This window comes from Cebus imitator, unplaced genomic scaffold (assembly GCF_001604975.1).
Source record: "Cebus imitator isolate Cc_AM_T3 unplaced genomic scaffold, Cebus_imitator-1.0 Scaffold61, whole genome shotgun sequence".
Classification (NCBI taxonomy): domain Eukaryota; kingdom Metazoa; phylum Chordata; class Mammalia; order Primates; family Cebidae; genus Cebus; species Cebus imitator.
In genome coordinates, this window is record NW_016107376.1 from 2,795,387 (window position 1) to 2,817,176 (window position 21,790).

General features: G+C 43.2%; 1 protein-coding gene across 2 annotated transcripts in view; it reads left to right on the plus strand.

The window, feature by feature from the left end:
* Positions 1-21,790, plus strand: part of ST8SIA6 (ST8 alpha-N-acetyl-neuraminide alpha-2,8-sialyltransferase 6) — a 132,393-nt gene that overhangs the window by 44,115 nt on the left and 66,488 nt on the right. For both annotated transcript variants that reach the window (XM_017529774.2, XM_037739001.1), the window contains exon 3: positions 20,522-20,611. In XM_017529774.2, the coding sequence (XP_017385263.1) occupies positions 20,522-20,611 (90 nt within the window). The remainder of the gene's footprint in view (positions 1-20,521; positions 20,612-21,790) is intronic.

The window sequence follows — 21,790 nt, forward strand, 5'->3', positions numbered from 1 at the left end:
CTTCTGCTTGATCGATTCAGCTGTTGAAACTTGTGTATTCCTTGTGAAGTTATTGTGCTGTGTTTTTCAGCTCCATCAAGTCGTTTATGTTCTTCTCTAAACTGGGTTATTCTCGTTAGCATTTCGTCTAACCTTTTTTCAAGGTTCTTAGTTTCTTTGCATTGGGTTAGAAAATGGTCTTTTAACTCAGAAGTTTATTATCCACCTTTTGAAGCCTGCTTCTGTCAATTCGTCAAATTCATTCTCTTTTTTTGTTCCCTTGATGATAAGGAGTTTTGATCCCTGGGAGGAGAAGAGGTGTTGTGTTCTTTGATGATTTCATCCTTTTTGCGCTGTTTTTTCCCCCATCTTCGTGGATTTATCTCCCTTTAATCTTTGAAGTAGGTGATTTCAGGAGGAATCTTTTTGAGTGGACGTTTTTTCTGTTGAGGTTGGAGCTGTATCTTTGTTGGCCTGTAGAGGGCGCTGCTGGGCTCTCGGGTCCATCAGGTTGCTGGGTGGGTGGTCCTTCCCTGGGGTTTGTCCACAGGTGAGAGCGGCCCCGCCTTCCCAATGGCGTCTCTCCTTCCCCAGCTGGATCTTCCCGCTTGGGGTCAAGCTGGTGTATTTGCTGCCAAGCTCTCTAGCAGGGCTTCAGTTTGAGCTCTGTGGAGGTGGGGCCTGCCAGGCCTTGTGGTCTGTTTCCCCGCTTTCAACGCTCCCTCCCTCGTGGGACGGTCCGTCCTGCAGGTGTTAGTCCAAATTCCCGCCCAGGTCCGTGCAACAACTTGCCCCCACCCAGCGGCAGCCGCTGCTCACATTTGCATCGACTACGCTCGGGGCCCCACGGTCCGGCAGGGCTCTCGTGGACCGTGGGTTGCAGGAGGAATGAGGTAAGCACAGGATCCCAAACGGAGCGCCGAGGGGGTTAAGTCCCCCGACTCTCTGAGCGGGCTGCACGTTTCAGGTGGGGACGCCCCCCACTCTTGATTTGCCCCCCGGGCAGCCCTCGCCCTGCGGCTCCTTCCCTGGGCTTAATTTCAGTGCCCTATCAGTGCCACAGAAATGATCCTGGCACCTCATTTGGATTCGTGAAATCCTCTAGCCCTCTGCGTCTCATTCGCTGGGAGCTGCATTCCCGCGCTGGCTTCTCTCGCCCATCTTGGCGCCCCCAATCAAGAAGTGTTTTAGATAACAGAATGTTAGCACTGTGTAAACATTGATCTCAAATTCTCTTTAGTTCTCCTACTCTAATATGCACTTATATCCATTTACAGGTACTTAGAAGTACTTACTGATACATACATTTATCTTTTTTTAATTGATGTATGATACATATACATAGCTTTGGAGTGCGTATGAAAATTTAATACATTTGTATAATTCGTAAATATCAAATCAGTATACTTGGGATATCCATGACCTTAAGTATTTGTCTATGCTAGAAACATTCACCTTTTTCTCTTGTAGCTACTTTGAAATGTACAACAGATGGTTGTAAACTATAATTCCTCTGATTTATCTATCATTACGTCTTATTTCTCCTATCATATTGTATAATACCATATATACTTTTAAAAACTTACAGATATTTACCCATTCCTGTAAAATTTTTGTAGTAAATATTTCTACAGACTTGAAAATTAGGAAAATGCAGGTTTAGACATAAAAAGGACACCCGGATGCAGCCCTGGACGTAGCAGTGACTGGCTCCCCTAGGCTCAAATAATGCATTGACCTTTGGAGCGCAGCCAGGCAGAGCTCACGCAGGTTAATACCAGTGCACGGCCTAGTTAGTTCACACCATATACCCTGCCTCTTGCCAGACACTTACTGCAGGAATAGTATGGTTTGAAGAGCCCCCCTCTGTCCAAAATTTGGTGCCTGCTTCAGAGTCAGAATCCCAACTTTAGTGCCTTTGATTGGATTAATAATTTCTCTGAGCCCCAGGTCTGGGGATTGGGCTTGTCTTGGCAGTAGGGTTGGTCAGTGGGATAGGATGTGGCTTGCGAGTTGGGGTGGCTGAGGTTGGAGAGCCTGGGGTGAGGGGTAGGCTCGCAGGGAGAGCAGGTGTTGTCCTAAGAAGCAGAAGCCCAAAAGTCTGTGATGTGAGGATGGTCGCAGCGATCGCTAACCATGCCAAGAGGGATCCCCAAAGCTGAAAGCTGAGAATGGCAAATCTGTTCAGCTGGAGTGGGGGCAGAAGTTGCGACTGGGGCAAGCGTGGACGGGCCAGGGAGGCAAGAGGGGCCCGCACGGGGTGAGAGGGGCTTAAATGATTGCAGCAGTCTGAACAGGCTGGCTATGGCTCTCTTTGGTTTTGCTTAAAGGCAACCAACTGAGTTGGGAGTGAGGGCAGAAAATAAAACGTTCCTTAAAAGCATTTTCTGAAATGCAAATATATGTTCATCGTGAGGTGTGAAACATTAAAAACTCATTAGAACTCATTGCCATGCATGATGCTACTCACAAAGACTAGTTTGGCAGATGAATAGGAAATAGGACCAGGAATTGGTTAAAGAACAAGAACAGATATGCTCCAGGCGGAAGGTGCTTTGGAGAGAAACCTGAGATGTCTTGGAAAAGAGGTCTTGCAGGCAAATAGAGACAAAGCACCTGGCTCTGCCAAGTTAGAACGAAGACAGCAAAACAAACGAAAATCCGTAACAAGACAAAGTAGCTCCACCTTAACTAGATGCAGGTTATTCCAAATTGTAAGTGAAATAACAGCAATACATTTTGTCAGCTGGGAAACTGGGAATGAGCAGACAGAAGATTAATACACTTTCATGCAATCAAACGTTCAAGTCTAGGCCGGGTGCAGTGGCCCATACCTGTAATCCCAGCACTTTGGGAGGCTGAGGGGGAAGATCACCTGAGGTCAGGAGTTGGAGACCAGCCTGGTCAACATGGTGAAACCCCTTCTCTACTACAAATACAAAAATTGGCCAGGAGTGGTGGTGGGCACTTGTAATCTCAGCTACTAGGAAGGCTGAGTCAGGAGAATTGCTTGAACCTGGGGGCAGAGGTTGCAGTGATCCTAAATCACGGCATTGCACTCTAGCCTGGGTGACGAGAGAGACTCCATCTCAAAAAAAAAAAAAACCCGAGTTCAAGTCTGTTGGGTAGGGTTATTGCTTCTGAGTTGTCTGAACTGTCACATGATTGACTGCACTTCTCAGAACCAACCACCACATTCAAGTAATTGTATTCCAACTATATGAGGATTATTGTTTTGTGCTGTTTCCTTGTTGAAATTCACCTGTAATTGTATTGCTTCATTTTGTGATTGTTAGGTCCCTTGGGATGCCCTGCTAACCCTTCCTAATTACAGTTTACCTAAGCACAGTAAATTTGGTTAGCCAGTTCTCTTACACTTTCATTAAATATTAATGAGAGCACTTGAGTAGCATCGTTTTAAGTATGGTAAAATCTCAATTAAATAGAATAAAAATAATTCAGCTTTTCTAGTTAATTAAATCTTATAATTAGCTGAAGGTTAACCAGGGGACCTTTCTGGTTGGAAATCCTCCTGATGTTTTTTCTAGAATGTTTTGTTTTTCAATCTGATCCACTCCAGATTTTAATTTTCCCTGGATGGGTTACCGTCTTGCAATACCTCATGCTTAGTTGTGTCTTATTCATTCATTCATTTGTTCAAATTTATTAGGAGGCAACTAACAGATGAGGGCATTACGGCAGAGACAGACATGAAAACGGTAAAACAGCAGATCAAGGGCAAACTCTAGAAGTTGTTCTTTCAACAAATTCTAGTTTATAATTTTTTCTTATTATTATCTTACAAAGCATGGACCATAGAAAAAAAAACATCTTGGTAATGGGGAGATTCTTGTGTGCTTCCTGTAAACTGAATGTAGTTTTCCCCTTTGCATTTCAGAATTTTGAAAATCATCATCATTTTTTGACAGGGCCTTTGCCTCATTTATAAAATTGTCACAGTATGATGAGACATTTCACTTGTTATTTTTACTTTGTTGTGACATATTCTTCTTGCCATTTCATATTTAAGGTTCACGCAAATGTTTGGGCATGATTTCTGAAAGATTTTTTGTACTAATCTTTGTTCTGATGACACTCAGCTGAACTCCACAAATAAACCCCCAACAGTCTTTAGAAGATACACAAACACACCAGTTTTGAATGTTAAGCCAGTAAATTCGGATCTTGTTCACTGCTCACATGTGTCTGACAACTAGTTTTTGTAGTGTTACGTTTTTATGGTATATAATTTCCCTGGGGCTTCCACATCAATTAGGCAGCTTTTCTATATTTGCTTCCAGACTTGCACCATTGGTTTTCATGGGTTTACTTCTTTCTTGCTTTTTTGGCCAGAAATCACTCTATAATTTTTTTTTTAAGAGATAGGGTCTTGAGGCCAGGTGCAGTGGCTCATGCCTGTAATCCTAACACTTTGGGAGGCTGAGGCAGGTGGATCACAAGGTCAGGAGATCGAGACCATCCTGGCCAACATGGTGAAACCCAGTCTCTGAGGCAGGAGAATCTGTTGAACCCAGGAGGCGGAGGTTGCAGTGAGCAGAGATCACACTGCTGCACTCCAGCCTGGTGACGGAGCACAACTCCGTCTCTAAAAAAAAAAAGAGGGTCTTGCTGTGTCACCCAGGCTGGTATGCATTGGTAGGGTCACAACTTACTGCAGCCTCATACTCCTAGGCTCAAGCAATCCTCCCACCTCAGCCTCCTGAGTACCTGGGACACAGTTGTGCACCAACATGCCTGGATAATTTTTTTTTTTTTTTTTGAGATGGGGTTTTACCATATTGGTCAAGCTGGTCTTGAACTCCTGACCTCAAGAGACCCGCCTCCCTGAGCCTCCCAAATAGCTGGGACTACAGGCACATGTCACCATGATCAGGTAATTTAAAAAAAGTTTTTTTTTGGTAGAGGCAGGGTCTTGCTGTGTTGCCCAAGCTGGTCTTGAACTCCTAGGCTCAAGTAATCCTCCTGCCTTGGCCTCCCAAATTGCTGGAATTATAGGCATGACCATCACACCTGGCTGCTCTATCCTGTTAAACTTCCTTTTGCCTTGTTTTGTTCTTTTAAAGAAGACTCCACAACACTCTCTACAGGAGTTCTTAGTTACTGAACCTGATGCTTTCCTGAAAATGAATATAAAACATGAATATGTAAGAGTTGAGCTATAGACTTCCAGATTGTAAGAAAATCTTTACTCTTAGATGAGTAAACTTATTTTAAAACTGTAATTATGTTTCAAATAGTTAAGTATTTGTAAATTCTTGAATGTTAGGGCATCTATGTGGCCTCCTCAAACACTCAAATTAGCATGAAGTCAACATTGAATACAGATAAAAGATATTTTCTAATTAAAATTCTTATCTCGGCCAGGCACGGTGGCTCATGCCTATAATCCCAGTGCTTTGGGAGGCCGAGGCGGGTGGATCACCTGAGGTGAGGAGCTTTGAGACCAACCTAACCAACCTGGAGAATCCTCATCTCTACTAAAAATACAAACAACAACAACAACAAGAAAAAACATTAGCCAGGCGTGGTGGTGCATGCCTGTAATCCCAGCTACTCGGGAAGCTGAGGCAGGAGAATCACTTGAACCCGGGAGGCAGAGGTTGCAGTGAGCTGAGATAATGCCATTGCACTCCAGCCTAGGCAACGAGAGTGAAACTCCATCTCAAAATAAGTAAATAAATAAATAAAATAAAATTCTTATCTCAAAATTCACTTATTTGAGTTTTAGTGAAGACATATTTATTAATTTAATTTAATTAATTTTTTTTGAGGCTGAGTCTCACTCTGTCGCCCAGGCTGGACTGCACTGGTGTGATCTCAGTCACTGCAATCTCTACCTCCCAGATTCAAGCAATTCTCCTGCCTCAGCCTCCCAAATAGCTGGGATTACAGGCGTGTGCCACCACACCCGCCTACTTTTTTGTATTTTCAGTAGAGACAGGGTTTCACCATGTTGACTGGGCAGATCTTGAACTCATGACCTCAGGTGATCTACCAGCCTTGGCCTCCCAAAGTGCTGAGATTACAGGGGTGAGCCACTGAGCCTGGCCTGAAGAAATATTTAGTTAGCAGAGAAATTCACTTATTTTTTTGGTTGGGAAAAAGAACTTGCTGATGGTGATTACATAACGAACATGGACACGTAAGCATGGATATAACTGACATTTAATGACATTTCCAGAACTCACATTCTTGGATTGGATGTTTTCTCAGAAGCAACAGGGTTTCTTCAGTTGTCATCCAGTTTGCTTGCACAATCCTTATTTAAGGGTTGCATTTGTTGGGCTGGATCCAGAGCACAGCCTGACTGGGGGCTTTGGCCAGGTGGATGGAGGTTACTCTTCTCTGCAGCAGGTCTACTGGGAGACTGAACCATGCCACTGAGTCAGGAAAACAATTATGTTAAATGTTCCCAGTAACATATGTTTCCTCTTCTATTATTTCCTTGGTTGTGCTTTTTATTTGAAAATTAAAAACAAAGCAGAGCTCTTACTAGTGACATGATGACTTAGCTCACTTTACTTCTGCAGCTTTTGAATTGACTCATTGCTTTTCCCACTAACACTTCTGCCTAGGAGACAGTCCCACATTTCTTGTGTGTGAAGTCTTGCTCTAGACTATCATGAAAAAGACTGTCAGGGCAGAATAACTTGATCCAGGAGACTTTTAAGACCTTGATACTCAAAGTGAGACTTTTAGTCCAGTGGGATTGGCATCATCTGGGAGCTCATAGATATGACACCAAACCAGGTTCATTCTGCTTGGACACAGTAAGCCAATCATGGTGACAGTGAGCTTTGCAAAAGAGAAAAGATTTATTCAAAGGGCAGCCCAGTCAGGAGATGGGAGAACAGCTCTTAAATCCACCTCCTCAAGGATAGTGCTTAGGGATATTTATGGAGTAAAGAATTTGGATGGTCTGAGGTGGGGAAAAGTGATAGACAGTGGGGAGAATTAAGGTAATTGGTGATCTCAGCAAGTGTAGTCTGGGTTCACGACTCTTCCTAGGACACATGGTCAGAAAATGGCAGTGTTACCATGATCTGAGAGTGGAGTTTTGGCCCTCGGTTGTCAAAATGTCACTTTTTGGACATCCATGCAGGTGCATTCAGAGGGTTGCTGGTCTCAGCTGGTTTGAACTGGACAGTTTCTGAAAGACAACTGAAGTAACTGTCACTATGGTGGCACATACGTCAGAGTGTTATTTATAAGGAAGTTAGTGAACGCTAAGTTACAGCATTTAGCAGCCTGACTTTAAGCTATGTGGATTTAAAAAAAATTAACAAGTGTCGGGCATGGTGGCCCACACCTGTAATCCCAGCACTTTGGGAGGCTGAGGCAGGCAGATCACCTGAGGTCGGGAGTTCAAGACCAGCCTGGCCAACATGGAGAAACTCCGTCTCTACAAAAAAGAAAAAGTTAGTCAGGAGTGGTGGCACATGCCTGTAGTCCCAGCTATTCAGGAGGCTGAGGCAGGAGAATTGCTTAAACTTGGGAGGCTGAGGTTGCAGTGAGCCAAGATCACACCATTGCACTCTAGCCTGGACAACAAGAGCAAACCTCTGTCTCAAAAAAAAAAAAAAAAAAAAAAAAAAAAAAAAAAAAAAAAATCAACAAGCTGCAAAAATTAACAAGGAGCAAGCAACTTAAAAGATTAGCCCTCAGTTTCAGAAATGCAGGATATTAACCCTTACCCTGGATCTACTGAACCAGACACTGCATTTTAACACATTTCTCAGGTGATTCATGGGCACACTGCAGTTGAAGAAATGCTGCTTTCAAGAGGCCTGCCAAGACAAAAACCACTTCTGTATAGACTAAGAAAGGGAGGAAAGAGTAACTCTTCCTCAACCCTCACACATTTGTAGTCGGGACAGGCTTGCAACAAAAGACAGATTAACAAGAGAAAAACAAGCAAGTTTACGAATGCATGCAGTGCACGTCCTGTCCCGTGGGAGAGAAGTAACTCAAAGCAGTGGCTTTAGGAGTGTTATGTCGTATATTTGACAAAGAACAATAAATTTCAGAGAAGTGACAAGACAAAAAGAAAGTTGTCCCAGGATCCTAGAGGTAGGAAAATGTGGGTAGGCAAATTTATGGGAAATGAAGGGAGTGAAGTCCACTGTCAGAATCTCCTGGCTTTGTTGCTGAGCTGATAAAAGGTTGTAAAGGAGAATTTACACCCTGGCTTTGCATGGGAAATAGGCGGAGTGTAGGAAGACCTTTTGTCTTTAACGATTATCTTGCCCTGCTTTTAGGCAAACAGAAGGAAGGCAGAGAGCTTTTTTGAGTCAGCTTCTTAATTGCCTCTAGCTCAAAAAACATTTATGTCAAAGAGGCATATTTTGAGGGGACACATTCTGGTCTCTTTTAACAAATACGCCTGAATACTGATTATTATGCAGGGTCTTCATTCCAATGACTGTGCTAAGTGTTTTTATGCATTGTCTCTTGCAGATTTTGCATCAAATTCATCAAAGAGAGGATTTTTCCCATTTTGCACGTGAGGAAGCTGAAATCATAGAGGAGTTTAACTTTCTTAAGGTTGGGCATCTAGTGTGTATCAGAGCAGGAGTTTTAATGATTGTCCACTTGCCATCAAAGTTTATCCTCTTGATTACTGTAATTTGTTTACATGATTCAAAAATGTTGTCAGCACTCTCATTTGAGGCGTTAAAAGATACTTTTTATATAAAGGTAAAACCACATACAAATATGAAAATGATCAGTTTTTAAATGTTTAATTTTTATTTTTTAGACAGGGTCTTGCTCTGTCACCCAGGGTGGAGTTCAATGGTGTGATCACGATTCACTGCAGGCTTGACCTCCTGGGCTCAGGCAATCCTCCTATCTCAGCTTCTGGAGTAGCTGGGACTGCAGGCATGTACCACCATGCTTGGCTATTTTTAAAAAATTTTTATAGAGATGAGGTCTTGCAGTTTTCCCCAGGCTGCTCTCAAAACTGCTGGGCTCAAGCGTAAAGATTTTATTTAAGTAATCACAGAAAACTGGTAAGGTGTTATAACCAATTCAAAGGAGAATCCCCAGAACAGATACATTTACATGTATAGATCAGGACGACTAAGCTGAGTGTGTCAGTGGAGGCAGAACTCCTTTTTCCTTGTGGTGTGGAGGAGGGAGAATTGCCTCTCCACTGGGCACAGTTCATTTGCATGCCTGTAAGAATTATTTTGCATTGCTATCACTTATGTACAATTTATAGAATTGCAAAATAGCCCTGTTAAAGAAGAAAGTTCGATGTGAGAAGTTTGTAAAACAATACATGGCACCTAATGACCACTCAATATATATCACTCTTATGACCTTCATTCTTTGTTTTTTCATTTGTTTGTTTGTTTTTGAGATAGTGTCTCACTCTGTCTGTCACCCAGGTTGGAGTTTAGTGGTGCCATCTTGGCTCACTGCAACCTCCTCCTCCTGGGTTCAAGCAGTTCTCCTACCTTAGCCTCCTGAGTAGCTGGGATTACAGGCATGCACCACCATGCTTGGCTAATTTTTTTGGTAATTTTAGTAGAGACAGTTTCACCATGTTAGACAGGCTAATCTCAAACTCCTGACCTCAGGGATCCACCTGCCTTGGCCTCCCAAAGTGCTGGGATTACAGGCGTGAGGCACTGCGCCCAGCTCCTTCATTCTTAACTAAGAAGGCATATGAGGATTTTTACATCAGGGAATGTAGATATTAATATTAAAACTATACTTAGTGTTATATCTGAGCAAGTTGTTAAGAAACCGCCAGACTCTGAAATCTGACTGTGGATCCTTTATTGCCAGCGACCAAGAGTCAGCTCACACTCATAATCTTTTGGCCTCAAGGAAGGGGTTTGATTTCCTTTTATGTTGCTAAGGGTGAAGGGGGCAAAGCGGAATTTTACAGAAACAGAATAAGCAAGTTAGGGAAGGAGGCTGATAACTAGGAGGCAAGGGGCTCCCATGATTGTTGATTAACTAAGGAAGGTATACACAAGCGGTTCCTATGATTGCTGGTTACCAAGGGGGGCATTCGGTACTTTCTATACAGTCAATCAAGAGGGTATGCACAATAGCAAGTGGGCTTGTCAAGAAGGGTATGTTTACAGCAGCTATGTGTTTCTATAGTTCTAGGCACAACATGACCCAGTACAGTATGGCCCAGGTATGCACTCAAGGGAGGAATCGGGGTGGGGGGGGGTGGGTGGTGGGTAGAAGCCAAGGTGGAGTCAGTCAGGCTCACATCTAAGATGGAGTTAGTTTCGTTCCTCTCATTAGCATATCCAAGATTTTCAAATTGAAAGCACACTAAAGAAAGGTCAAAATAATCTTAGCTATTTAGAGTAAGAAAAAAATATGTGTATTAGACTAGACAAGCACAGTAATGAGAAGGGGAAGAAGAGCAGAACAAGGAATTCAATCTGTGACTTCATGGTGAACAATCAATTGAGATGAGTCACCACCTTCAGACTAGAGTAAGACAATATTGTTGGAAGTTGGTTAAAAATGACAGAAACATTGCACTGTGGGTGAATTCCCCCGACTCTACACTTTTAGGCGTGCTTCCCATAGCCAAGGACCTCTCGCCTCTGGACCAGTGAAATGAGACGTGGATGCTCGTGTTTGCAACTTGTCTTCAATCTGTTTCTATTTTGTTTTATCTCTACAGTACTTGCCTGAAGACACCATTGCCTAATTAGAGTCCTACTCTGGCCCATCGAATCTGAAGTTTTTGTAAATCTCCATCTCATACTTGTCCTTCTGATAACCCTCACTTCAGGTGACTCAGATAAGGGAATACTTTCTGACTGCCCAAATGACCCATGCCTGAGCCAGGTCCATCTGTTTCCCTATTTGGGGTCCTCTGTGGGGTGGAGGGAGACTGAAATTCAGAAGTGGGAGTCTGTGAGGCTCATTCCTATGACTGCTTCCCTTAACATTAGAGTGATGGGCAGTGGTAGTGTTCATGGTGTAGGGAAAATTTTGTGCTACAATGGATAGGTTTGCATTGTTTAGATCACAGACCGCTTTGACTTTTAGTTTTTGTTGTTTTTTTTGGAAACGGAGTCTTACCTTGTCACCCAGGCTGGAGTGCAGTGGCATGATCTTGGCTCACTGCAACCTCCGCCTCCTAGGCTCAAGCGATTCTCCTGCATCAGCCTCCCACTGAGATTACAAGTCTGCGCCACCATGCCCGGCTATGTTTTGTATTTTTAGTAGACATGGGGTTTTACCATGTTGACCGGGCTGGTCTCAAACTCCTGACTGCAGGTGATCCACCCACCTTGGCCTCCTAAAGTACTGGGATTACAGGTGTGAGCCACCATGCCTGGTCAGATCACACACCTCTGAGTTATCTGATTCTGATCCTATGGGAGCTATTTGAGAACGCCAAGTTGCAGTTAACTGATAGCAATGCAAAAGAATTCTTGTCCATAAATATGCAAATTATATCCTGCATGGTAGATGTCCCAATGACTCATCCTCCCCCTCGCCCTCCCATTGACAGATAAATCTCAATATTCCTGATCTGTAAAGGTGGTGGTACTCTGCATTCTCCTTTGAACTGGTTCCCTCATTATGAGTAAAATAAAAGCTTTCACTCATGTTCATTTTATTTGTGCGTGAGAGTTACAATTTTCCTTTTTTTTTTTTTTTTTTTTTGTGACAGTGTCTCGCTCAGTCATCCAGGCTAGAGTGCAGTGGTGCAATCAAAGCTCACTGCAGTCTCCACCTCCTGGGCTCAAGCAATCCTCCCACCTCAGCCTCCTGAGTAGCTGGGACCACAGGCACACACGTCCATGTCTGGCTAATTTTTAATTTTTTTGTAGAGACAGGAGACTCACGATGTTGCCGTCGCAAACTCCTAGGCTCAAGACCTTTCCCTACCTTGGCCTCTCAAATTCTGGCTGGGATTATAGGTGTAAGCCACCGCATCTGGCTGCTATTACATTGTTGAAAACTTATCTTTCAATCATGGTAGGAGAGCAAAAATACATTATAGTAACTGACTCAGAAGCAGAGAGCTAGCTAATTAATCTTCATCGAGGGTAACTGAAGGCAAATAAAAACCAAGTAAGCAGAGATTATTTGCAGAAATTTTTGCAATTTTAAGCTGCCTGCAATGTTTATATATAAAAGAATGAAGCTCTGTAAAGTCATTTTAGGAAAAGTTCCTCTATTTGAATTAAATGGCATTCACCGAAACACAGAATCATGGTTTCTTGAAATTAATATGATTACGGAAAATAGCCGGCTTTCATTCTGCAAGCTCAGATGGTAATTGCGTGTTTACTTGCCCGTCATTCCTACCCGGCTGTTTGCTTCAAGGCAGCAGAGAAACTGTCCTGTACCTTGTTTCATCTCCAGCACTTACCATTCTCTGGCACAGATATCCGGTGAATGACAAAATTGAAAGGCAGCCAGAACCTGCCCCTCATCTTTGTAGGCACTGTGACTTGATTTTGTCAGCTCCTGAGTATGATGGATACACAAAGGCAGACTTTTGTTAACCAGATTCGTAAAGGATGATTTATAAACCAGAATATTAATTTGTTAATTAAAAAGAGTACTCAAACCATGGAGTAGACTGGGATGGTTTCCTTGATCTCTCAGGAAAACTACATGGCATGTGTGTGTGTGGCGGATGGGGAGGGGGGAGGCGGCTACATTATAGTTAGAAGTTTGCTTAATGAGCTGGAAGCTGGATCACAGGTAATGACTGTGGCCTCTGTCCCAGGGGCAGGTCAGCCTGCTACATCCCTCTACGGTGCTCAAGATGCTGGTGGCTAGGACGCTGTCCTGGCTCCTCATCCCTGGAATGAGCACAGAGGGTTTCTAAGTATATGGAAAGAAGCTTGTAACTCTTTGGGCTTTCTGCTCTTTGATAATATTCTCTGTCTGTTAAAGCATTCTTTGTTCAGAGAGAATAACATTGATTTGGTTTTAAGCTTTACATTTAAATTCACAATCCAGTTTTATCTCCTGTACGATCACTGTAAATAGAATTTGGATGTTCTTGAAACTCCTTTGTCACCCATATGCAGATGATTCTTTGGGATGTTTTACTTGGTTGGGGGACTGATTGCATGATTGCATTAATTATGAGTCATACTCAGAGGGTGACATTAATTCTATGTTTCAGGGGCCTTTGTGGATGCTCAGTAAGCACTGATGGCATTGTTTTGTAAGGATTGAACAGCTTGTTTCCTTCAAGAGGCATTCTTTGCATTACCAGGATCTTAATTTTTCTTACTTGGCAGTAGCCATTACAGTCTCTAAGCTTTCGGCTATTCTGTGGAATCTTGTCAGTGGGGCTTGTAAAGTGATCAATTTCAATTGAAGAATGACTTATAAGGATATAATATTTTAAAAGCACATCAACCGTATGTGGATAACAATGATAGCAGAACTGCTTGTTTTTGTGTATCTTTTCTTTCCAACCTTATTAAAGATTCCTGCCCCCCCCAACATACTGAAGTGATGAACATGTGCCTAACGCCTTGGTTGCCAGTAACAAACAAATTCTGTAATCAAATAATAAAAACAGCCAGAAGCCATAATATAAGACTGGAAGGAACTTAAAAAGGGAAATGTGTACGAATTAATGGTTAACAAATACAGGCAGGGGCCAGGTGGTGGATGGCTTTGCAAGCTCAGTTAATAAGGAGTACGAAGCTCATCTTAAGAGTGATGGGATGGAAGGTCTCTGAGCAGGAAAATGATGTGATCAAATGTGCACATGAGACAACCCACCATGGCGGAAGTGAGGATGGAGCTGAAGGGGAAGGAGGCTGGGAGAGGTGTTTAGAGGAAGCCAGCAGGCTAAGATGGCCATGGAGGCGCAGTGGATGGGGAAACACTGGTAAACTGAATACCAGCCACTTACTTTAAGTTCACATCAGGAAAAGAAGACCCATGGGAAATACTCACTTTTATACACTGGCCCAAGAAAGATCCTGCAGAAGGACCTTGAATAGCAGAGGTCAGAGGACAAGAAGATGGGACTGTGGCGGAAGCCAGGTGCTGAGTGAGTTGTCAATGGTTCAGATACCCTTGGGGGTCAAGTCCAGATGTGTGGAAATAGCTCGTGGACTTGGTGGTGCTATCCAAGAATGGTTTAGCAGATTTGCAGGTAAAGAAAAGGGACAATCGTTGGTTGCTCTTTGAATGATAGGTAAGGCAATAGATGGAGGAGCATAGCAGAATGGGTGATTTTGTTTATTTTTGATTTTAAGATGGAATTGAGCTGGGAAAGGAGACCATGGTAGGGAGAGGGGAAAGATTCAGGGGAGATAAAAATCAAGAGATCAGCTGGATCTCAGAGGAAATAGACAGGGATGTGATGGCAGATGGATTATTCTTTTGTGAGAAGGAAGACATTTCTTGCTCTGAGATGGAAAGTCAGGATGGGTTGAACTTAAAGGCCAGTGCCCACCCAGCTGCATCATGTTTCTCTGAAATAGGAGCACAGTTAAATGAGAAGTGAGGAGTGCAGAGAACAGGCAAAGACAATAGGAAACTGGATGCATAGCATAGCCATGGAGGGAACTGGGCATGTAATGGAATTGCCAAGGTATATAAAAGGCCTTGCAAATTGGACACCATGAATTTACCAAGGCACCAACCCACCCACATGATTTTTTTCCAGCACTTCTCATGGGTCAGGTGTACGAACGTAGGATGCCAGGGGCTGTATTGCTATATTAGTGCAGATTTGCAAAGTGGCAAGATGGAGTGGATCAGGGAATCGGGAGGGCTGGTAAGATGTGACAAATGCTACAAGTGGGCAGAAAAGCGATCTTGCACAGTGACATGTGAGCGGAGATTGTGATCTAATGGAGCAATTAGAGAAACATTGGCAGAACAGTTAGAACCATCTCTGCTCATGAGTCAGAGGCTTCTCATGCTAACCAGATTATAGAGTTCTAGCAGAACACCATGAGGGTAGCTATAGTCTCTGCCATGATTTGTCTCTTTGGCGGCACTCTCAACTATATAGTTTGGCAGTTCTGATGTGAACAGGTCCTTTTTTCTGTTTCACCTAATTCTGGTAAGAAGTTTTTAAGAAGTGCTTTCAACAGAAAATTGGAATAAAATGAAAAAAATTGTTTTAGTCTCAGAATTGACAGAAACAGAATTCATACTTTGAGCCTGCGAGAGCCTGGTCCCAGGGTTTTGGTTCTTAGAGTTTGCCTGGCAACACTACTGAGTCTTGCTCTTTTTCTCTCCCTTGACTCAACTGCTCAGACGACTAACTTGATTAGTTTTAGGTGGGTCTCTCTCCATTTATATGGGACTTCTACCTGGAAGGAAGCTCTGCTGCAGCAGGATGTGATATAGTCCCCAGTGTAGTAGTCCATTTTCATGCTGCTGATAAAGATATACCCAAGACTGGGTAATTTACAAAGAAAAAGGCATTTAATGGACTCACAGTTCCACATGGCTGGGCAGGCCTTACAATCATGGCAGAAGGCAAAAGCCACGTCTTACAAAGTGGCAGACAAAAGAGAGAATGAGAGTGAATGGGGTTTCCCCTTATAAAACTATCAGACTTATTCTGTACCATGAGAACAGTATGGAAACTGCCTCCATGATTCAAATATTTCTGACAGAGTTCTTCCCATAATGCATGGGAATTATGGGAGCTACAACTCAAGATGAGATTTGGGTGGGGACACAAACCGTATCACCCAGTAACACTTCCTGGGCTTACAGATCAGCCCACATTTGTCTTGCAGCCATCTCTTGTCCCACCACGTTGTTTCTGGTTCAGAGTCTTTGCAATTCCTACCTTCACCTTGATCAGTTTCTCTCCATCCCCTATGACTTGTCTGAGAGATGTCCCCAGTCAGCAGTTAAAGAGGACTCAACCCAACGTCTTCATGTGTGGTGGGCACCAACCTCTCAGATGGGATCTGCTCACAGGTAGTTCTTATCCCAGAATTGAGAGGGTCTGTTTCCAGAGCAAGTTTGAATGACGTTAGATGAAAAAGGAAGAAAACTCTGAAGACTCTTGGAATGAAAAGGAGAGGACAGGGAATGTACAGAGGCAAAGATAACTAAAAGGGCTTCCTTCTTTCATTACCGGTGATAACTTCCTACTGGTGTGAGATGCTTCCTACCTCTATGGAAATAATGACTGATTTGAGAAAATAATCCAATGACTTTGAGAGAATAAGAACACATTTATTTACTGAATTCAGCTTGTCAGGTGTTTTTATACACATCCCAGTCAATTCCTAAAATTTCTTTATTGGGTGAGGTTTTTTTTTTTTTTTTTTTTTTTTTTTTTTTTTTTTTTTTTTTTTTTAATTTTTTTTTTTTTTTTATTTTTTTTTTTTTTTTTTTTTTTTTTTTTTTTTTTTTTTTTTTTTTTTTTGAGACAGAGTCTCACTCTTTCGCCAGGCTGGAGTGTAGTGGCATGATCCCGGCTCACGGAATCTTCCATTTATTTCCGGTTTCAAGCAGTTCTCCTGCCTCAGCTTCCCGAGTAGCTGGGACAACAGGCACACACCACCACGTCCAGCTAATTTTTTGTACTTAAAGATGGGGTTTCACTATGTTGGCCAGGATGGTCTCGAACTCTTGACCCCGTGATCCACCTGCCTCGGCCTCCCAAAGTGCTGGGATTACAGGCATGAACCACCGCGCCCAAAGCTCGAAAGCTAAGGTCAGAGAGTGGAGCCCAGATTTAGAGACTGGCCCTGCTGACTCCCAAGACCGATTTTGTCCCCAGGACTTCATTCTGTCACCTCCACTTCTACTCCAGATCCTCTCATTTGTTCCCATGTATCTTTTGTGATTTTAGATTGCCACACTAAACCTGTTCTGAGTTTGTATTTAAAAAGATACTCTCTGATTTGCTGGGTGCAGTGGCTGACGCCTGTAATCCCAGCACTTTGGGAGGCTGAGGTGGGCAGATCACCTGAGGTCAGGAGTTGGAGACCAGCCTGACCAACATGGATAAACCCTGTCTCTACTAAAAATACAAAATTAGCCAGGCATGGTGACGCATGCCTGAAATCCCAGCTCTCGGGAGGCTGAGGCAGGAGAACTGCTTGAATCCAGGAGGCAGAGGTTGCCGTGAGCCAAGATCACACCATGGCACTCCAGCCTGGACAACAAGAGCCAAACTCCATCTTTAAAACAATGGGAGAATGAGACAGAAGAATCGCTTGAACCCAGGAGGAGGAGGTTGCAGTGAGCCGAAAGCGTGCCACTGCACTCCAGCCTGAGCGACAGAGCAAGACTCCGTCTCAAAAAAATAAAATAAGATAAAATAAAATAAAATATACTCTAAGGAGAGACATAGGACACACAATCCTATAGGTGCCTACCAGTCACAGTTTCACAATTCAATGTTGCAACACCATCATAATTCAAAGCATTGCTGGCTTGGTAATTCACTTCATTAATGGTCCTGCCTGCATAAAATACATGGCAAACTGGAAATAAACAAATCCTTGGACAGTATGATAATACATACAGAAAGCACAGAGGGTGATGCTTGGAGACTGTACTAGAGGGAGGGGGGAAGGAAGTTGTGGGGGAGAGAAATCCTATCAGGATTAAGAGGGACTTTTGTGAGCCCATGTGTACTGTGCAGGCAGTGTTTTCAGAAAGCATTTCTGAGAAATATTGGAGAATTAATTATGAATCTGTCTTGTTTATATCTTTACCTTTTTGCCTTCCTATCCTTCACTTCCCACATCCAATCTCCTATGAAGTCCTGTCAGTCTTGCCTTTAGAATAGATCTCAAATCTGTCTGCTTCTCTTCCTGCCGATGGACACAGTGTGTGGTGAGGTCTCCAGTCACACCTGTGTCCGATCTCCTCTCTGGAGACACAGGAAGGTGGCTCATTTCTGACTCCCACATTGCAATTAGGTGGGGCAGGTGACCAGTTCTGGCTAATGATGCATTGTGCTTCTGACTCAAAACATTTGTATTCAGGGCAAGAACTTCCAGCAGGTTCTTCTCCTGCCACAGCAATTATGGAAGCAGGTTATTGAAATGAAGGTGCCACAAGACTGAAGCAATTTGGATCCCTATGTTAGTCAGAGTTCTCTAGGAAAACAGAACCAATAGAGTAGATAGTAGGAGATTGATTACGAGGAATTAACTCCCATAATTAGGGGAGGCTGAGAAGTCCTCATAACCTACCGCCTTCAAGCTGGAGCCCCAGGAAAGCCCGTGGTGTAGTTCAGTCTAAGCCCAAAGGTGGAGGAGATTTTGATGGAAACTGGGGGGCCAACAGTGTGAGTCCCAGTCTGAATACGAAGGCCCTAGAACCGGGATCGCCACTGCCCAAGGGCAGGAGAAGATGTCCCAGCTCAAGAAGACAGAGTGAACACACCCTTCCTCTGCTTTTTTGTTCTATCCAAGTGCTCAGCAGCTTGGCCGCTACCCACCCCTGTTGGTGAGGGCAGTCTTTACTCAGTCTACTGATTCAAATGCTCATCTCTTCCAGAAACACCTTCACAGACACACCCAGAAATCATGTTTTACCAGTTATCTGGGCACCCCTGAGCCCAATCAAGTTGCCACAGTAAATGAACCATCACAAGCTCTAATCTACATGGAGCGCAGCTGCCCTAGATGGCCCCCAGACATGCAGTGGCCGTTTCATGGGCAAGAAAAAAACCTTCATTTTGTAAAGCAACTGAGAGCTTGACTTGTTTGTTATCATAGTCTATTCTATCCTGACAAGTAAAAGGAGTTGCCATCGCTCTCTCTCCTAGAGTCCAGCAGAAACCTCTTAATTTTTCATTTCCTCTCTTGCCCCATTTCCCCTCATTTCTCTGCAATCACCCCTTGGCTCTTCAGCCTTGAATCCTTTTATCTTTTCAGTTCCTCAGATATTCGAGGCTGCTCCCCATTTTAGAACCATTGCACTTTTTTTTTTTGAGACAGGGTCTTACTCTGTCACCCAGGCTGGAGTACAGTGGCCCGATCATGGCTCACTGCAGTCTTGGACTCCTGGGCTCAAGTGATTCACCTGCCTCAGCTTCCTGAAGTGCTGGACTAGAGGTGTGAGCCAGTGTGCCTGGCCTGCACACACTTTTTTCTTTGCCTCAAATGCTCTACCCACTTTGTTTGGATCATCCTTGAGTGTCTCCACCTAAATGATACTTCGTTGGAGGCCTCCTTTGACCCCTCAGTGTGAGTAGAGACCACCTCTTCCAAGCCATATACTATGGCCATAACCAATCACAGTTCATAATTCCATCTTGCTTTGTGTGGTTATTTTTATCTTTCTGCTTAATCAGACTGCAAGCTCGGCTAGGGAATGAGACCATGTCTATTTTCTCTTCCTCTCTGTCCTAAATAACCTGCGTATGGCCCAACCCATATTATGCTGCCCATAAATATCTTCATTAAATAAATGCATTAACAGCAAATTAGAGTTGTATATGTGTGTGTGTGCATGTGTTTGTGTGTGTGTGTGTGTGTGTGTGTGTGTGTGTGTGTATATATATATATATATATATTTTTTTTTTTTTGAGGCAGAGTCTCACGGTAGCACCCAGGCTGGAGTGCAATGGTGTGGTCTCGGCTCACTGCAACCTCTGCCTCCCAGCTTCAAGCGATTCTCCTGCCTCAGCCTCCCAAAGTAGCTGGGATTACAAGCATCCGCTAGCATGCCTAATTTTTGTATTTTAGTAGAGATGGGGTTTCACCATGTTAGCCAGGCTAGTTCCAAACTCCTGGCCTTGTGATCCGCCTGCCTTGGCTTCCCAAAGTGCTGGGATTACAGGCGTGAATCATTGTGCCCAGCCTCATATATATATTTTTAAGTCTTGGAAATAGATAGTTCATTTTTCTGAGCACTTAGTATGTGTGATGCACATTACAAGTGCTTTACATTGCTACTTGGCACAGTAACAGTAATACTATGAGGTAAGCACAGTTATCCTTGATTTAGAGATACGGGAGTCTACGCCTGGAGCTGCGCTGGAGCTGGTTAAATAACCTGTGTATGTCCATGAGGCTGATAGACAGGCGAACTTTGTAACCCATGTCCTTAGTCTGACTTTGGATTTTTTTTTTGGTTCCACTTCCAGCTTTCAAAGTTTACAAAACAAATAGCACCAGGCCCTTCTATTGCAGCTATTATAATAATCAAAGGCCAGATTTGTGTTTATTGTGGAAAGGATTAATGACTGCTTATGTCTGCATGTTTTCTACCAAAGAAAACATCTTTTAAAAATAAACACACAGTGATTATAACTATTGAATAACTTGTTGATTGTAACAACTAACCTCAGAGTATGAAAACCTGTCAGTATAAAGTCCTCAAAATAGAGTTCTTTTATGTTTAACTTTAGAGTGTAAGTTTTTTTTTTTTTTCATTTAGACCCATCAGAAGTGAAAATATTAATTTCCTTTTCCATGGAGAAATCCAATAATGGTGTAAAAATCAGACTTCATTTGGACACACTTTATCAATTAAATCTGATTTTTGTTAACAATATCTTATAAGCTCTCATTTTAAATCAATCTTTTTAAAAATCTCTTTCATGAAACAGCACATATCTGAATGAGAAGTCGCTCCAACTGACGGAGAAATGCAAAAATCTGCAATATGGCCTTGAGTCTTTCTCTAACAAAACGAAAGGGTAAGTTCTACTCTTCACATTTAATTTCCTTTTACAATAAGGGTTTTATATTCAGAATGTTTGACAGTGTCTCTGAAGTCATTTGGAATATGAGACCGTGTTCACTCTCAGGTTTACCTTTGGGCTCTGAAGATCCTGTCGGTGAGCAGGATGGACCAGGGCCAGACAATATGCACCAGGACCAGACCCTGGCAGTGGGACTCAACTGACTTGTCCCTGGATCCGCACTTGTTAAAAATAACACATAGGGGCCAGGTACAGTGGCTCATGCCTACAATCCCAGTGCTTTGGGAGGCAGAGGCTAGAGGATTGCTTGAGGCCAGGAGTTTGAGACCAGGCTTAGCAACATAGCCAGACCCCATCTCTACAAAAGATAATCAAAATCAGGTGGCATGTGCCTGTAATCCCAGCTACTCAAGAGGCGGAGGCAGGAGGATCATTTAAATCTAGGAGTTCAAGGCTGCAGTGAGCTATGATTGCTCCACTGCACCCAGCTTGGGTGACAGACCGAGACTGTGTCTCCAAAATCAACCAAACCACCCCCCAAAACACCATGTAGTTTTACTGGCTACACATTTATAGGCCCTCAATCCTGTCAAGAATCTGATACGTATTCTGAATGCTATCCTAGAAAAATACACACTTGGACAAAATTGTGCTTACGATTTTAGCAGGTAAATGATTTACCCCCAGTCTCAGCTGTGCCACTCCCTCAGCTTCCCCAACGCTGCTGACAGTCCTGGATTTTAGAGGGTTTGCTACATCATCTCCTTCAACCTGGGGAAAAGGAAACACAAGCACTCCATGCCTCATCTACACGGAAGAGGCATTGGTGGCCTGAGACTGATGTGAGAAGCACTGTGTTGATTGATCCAAGAAGGTGCCCAGTCTAAGGGTGCTGGACAAAGGGATGTGTATGTGTGTGTCGGGCAGGGACTCGAGGTTATGCCTTTGACCCCCTGAAAGGAAAGTAACCTGAATTTCATCTTGCTTGATGCTTGCCTGACAAAATTTGAAGATGGTTCAGGATAATGTAACTGCCCAGGGGAGTTCACCTTGCCCGCTGCCTAAATAGAACCGATTTGTCAAGAGAGGAGAATTCTAGTGGAGAAAGAATAATTCACACAGAGTTGACTGTGGGAGACCAAGGTGTGTTTTTTTTTTTTTTTTTTTTTTTTT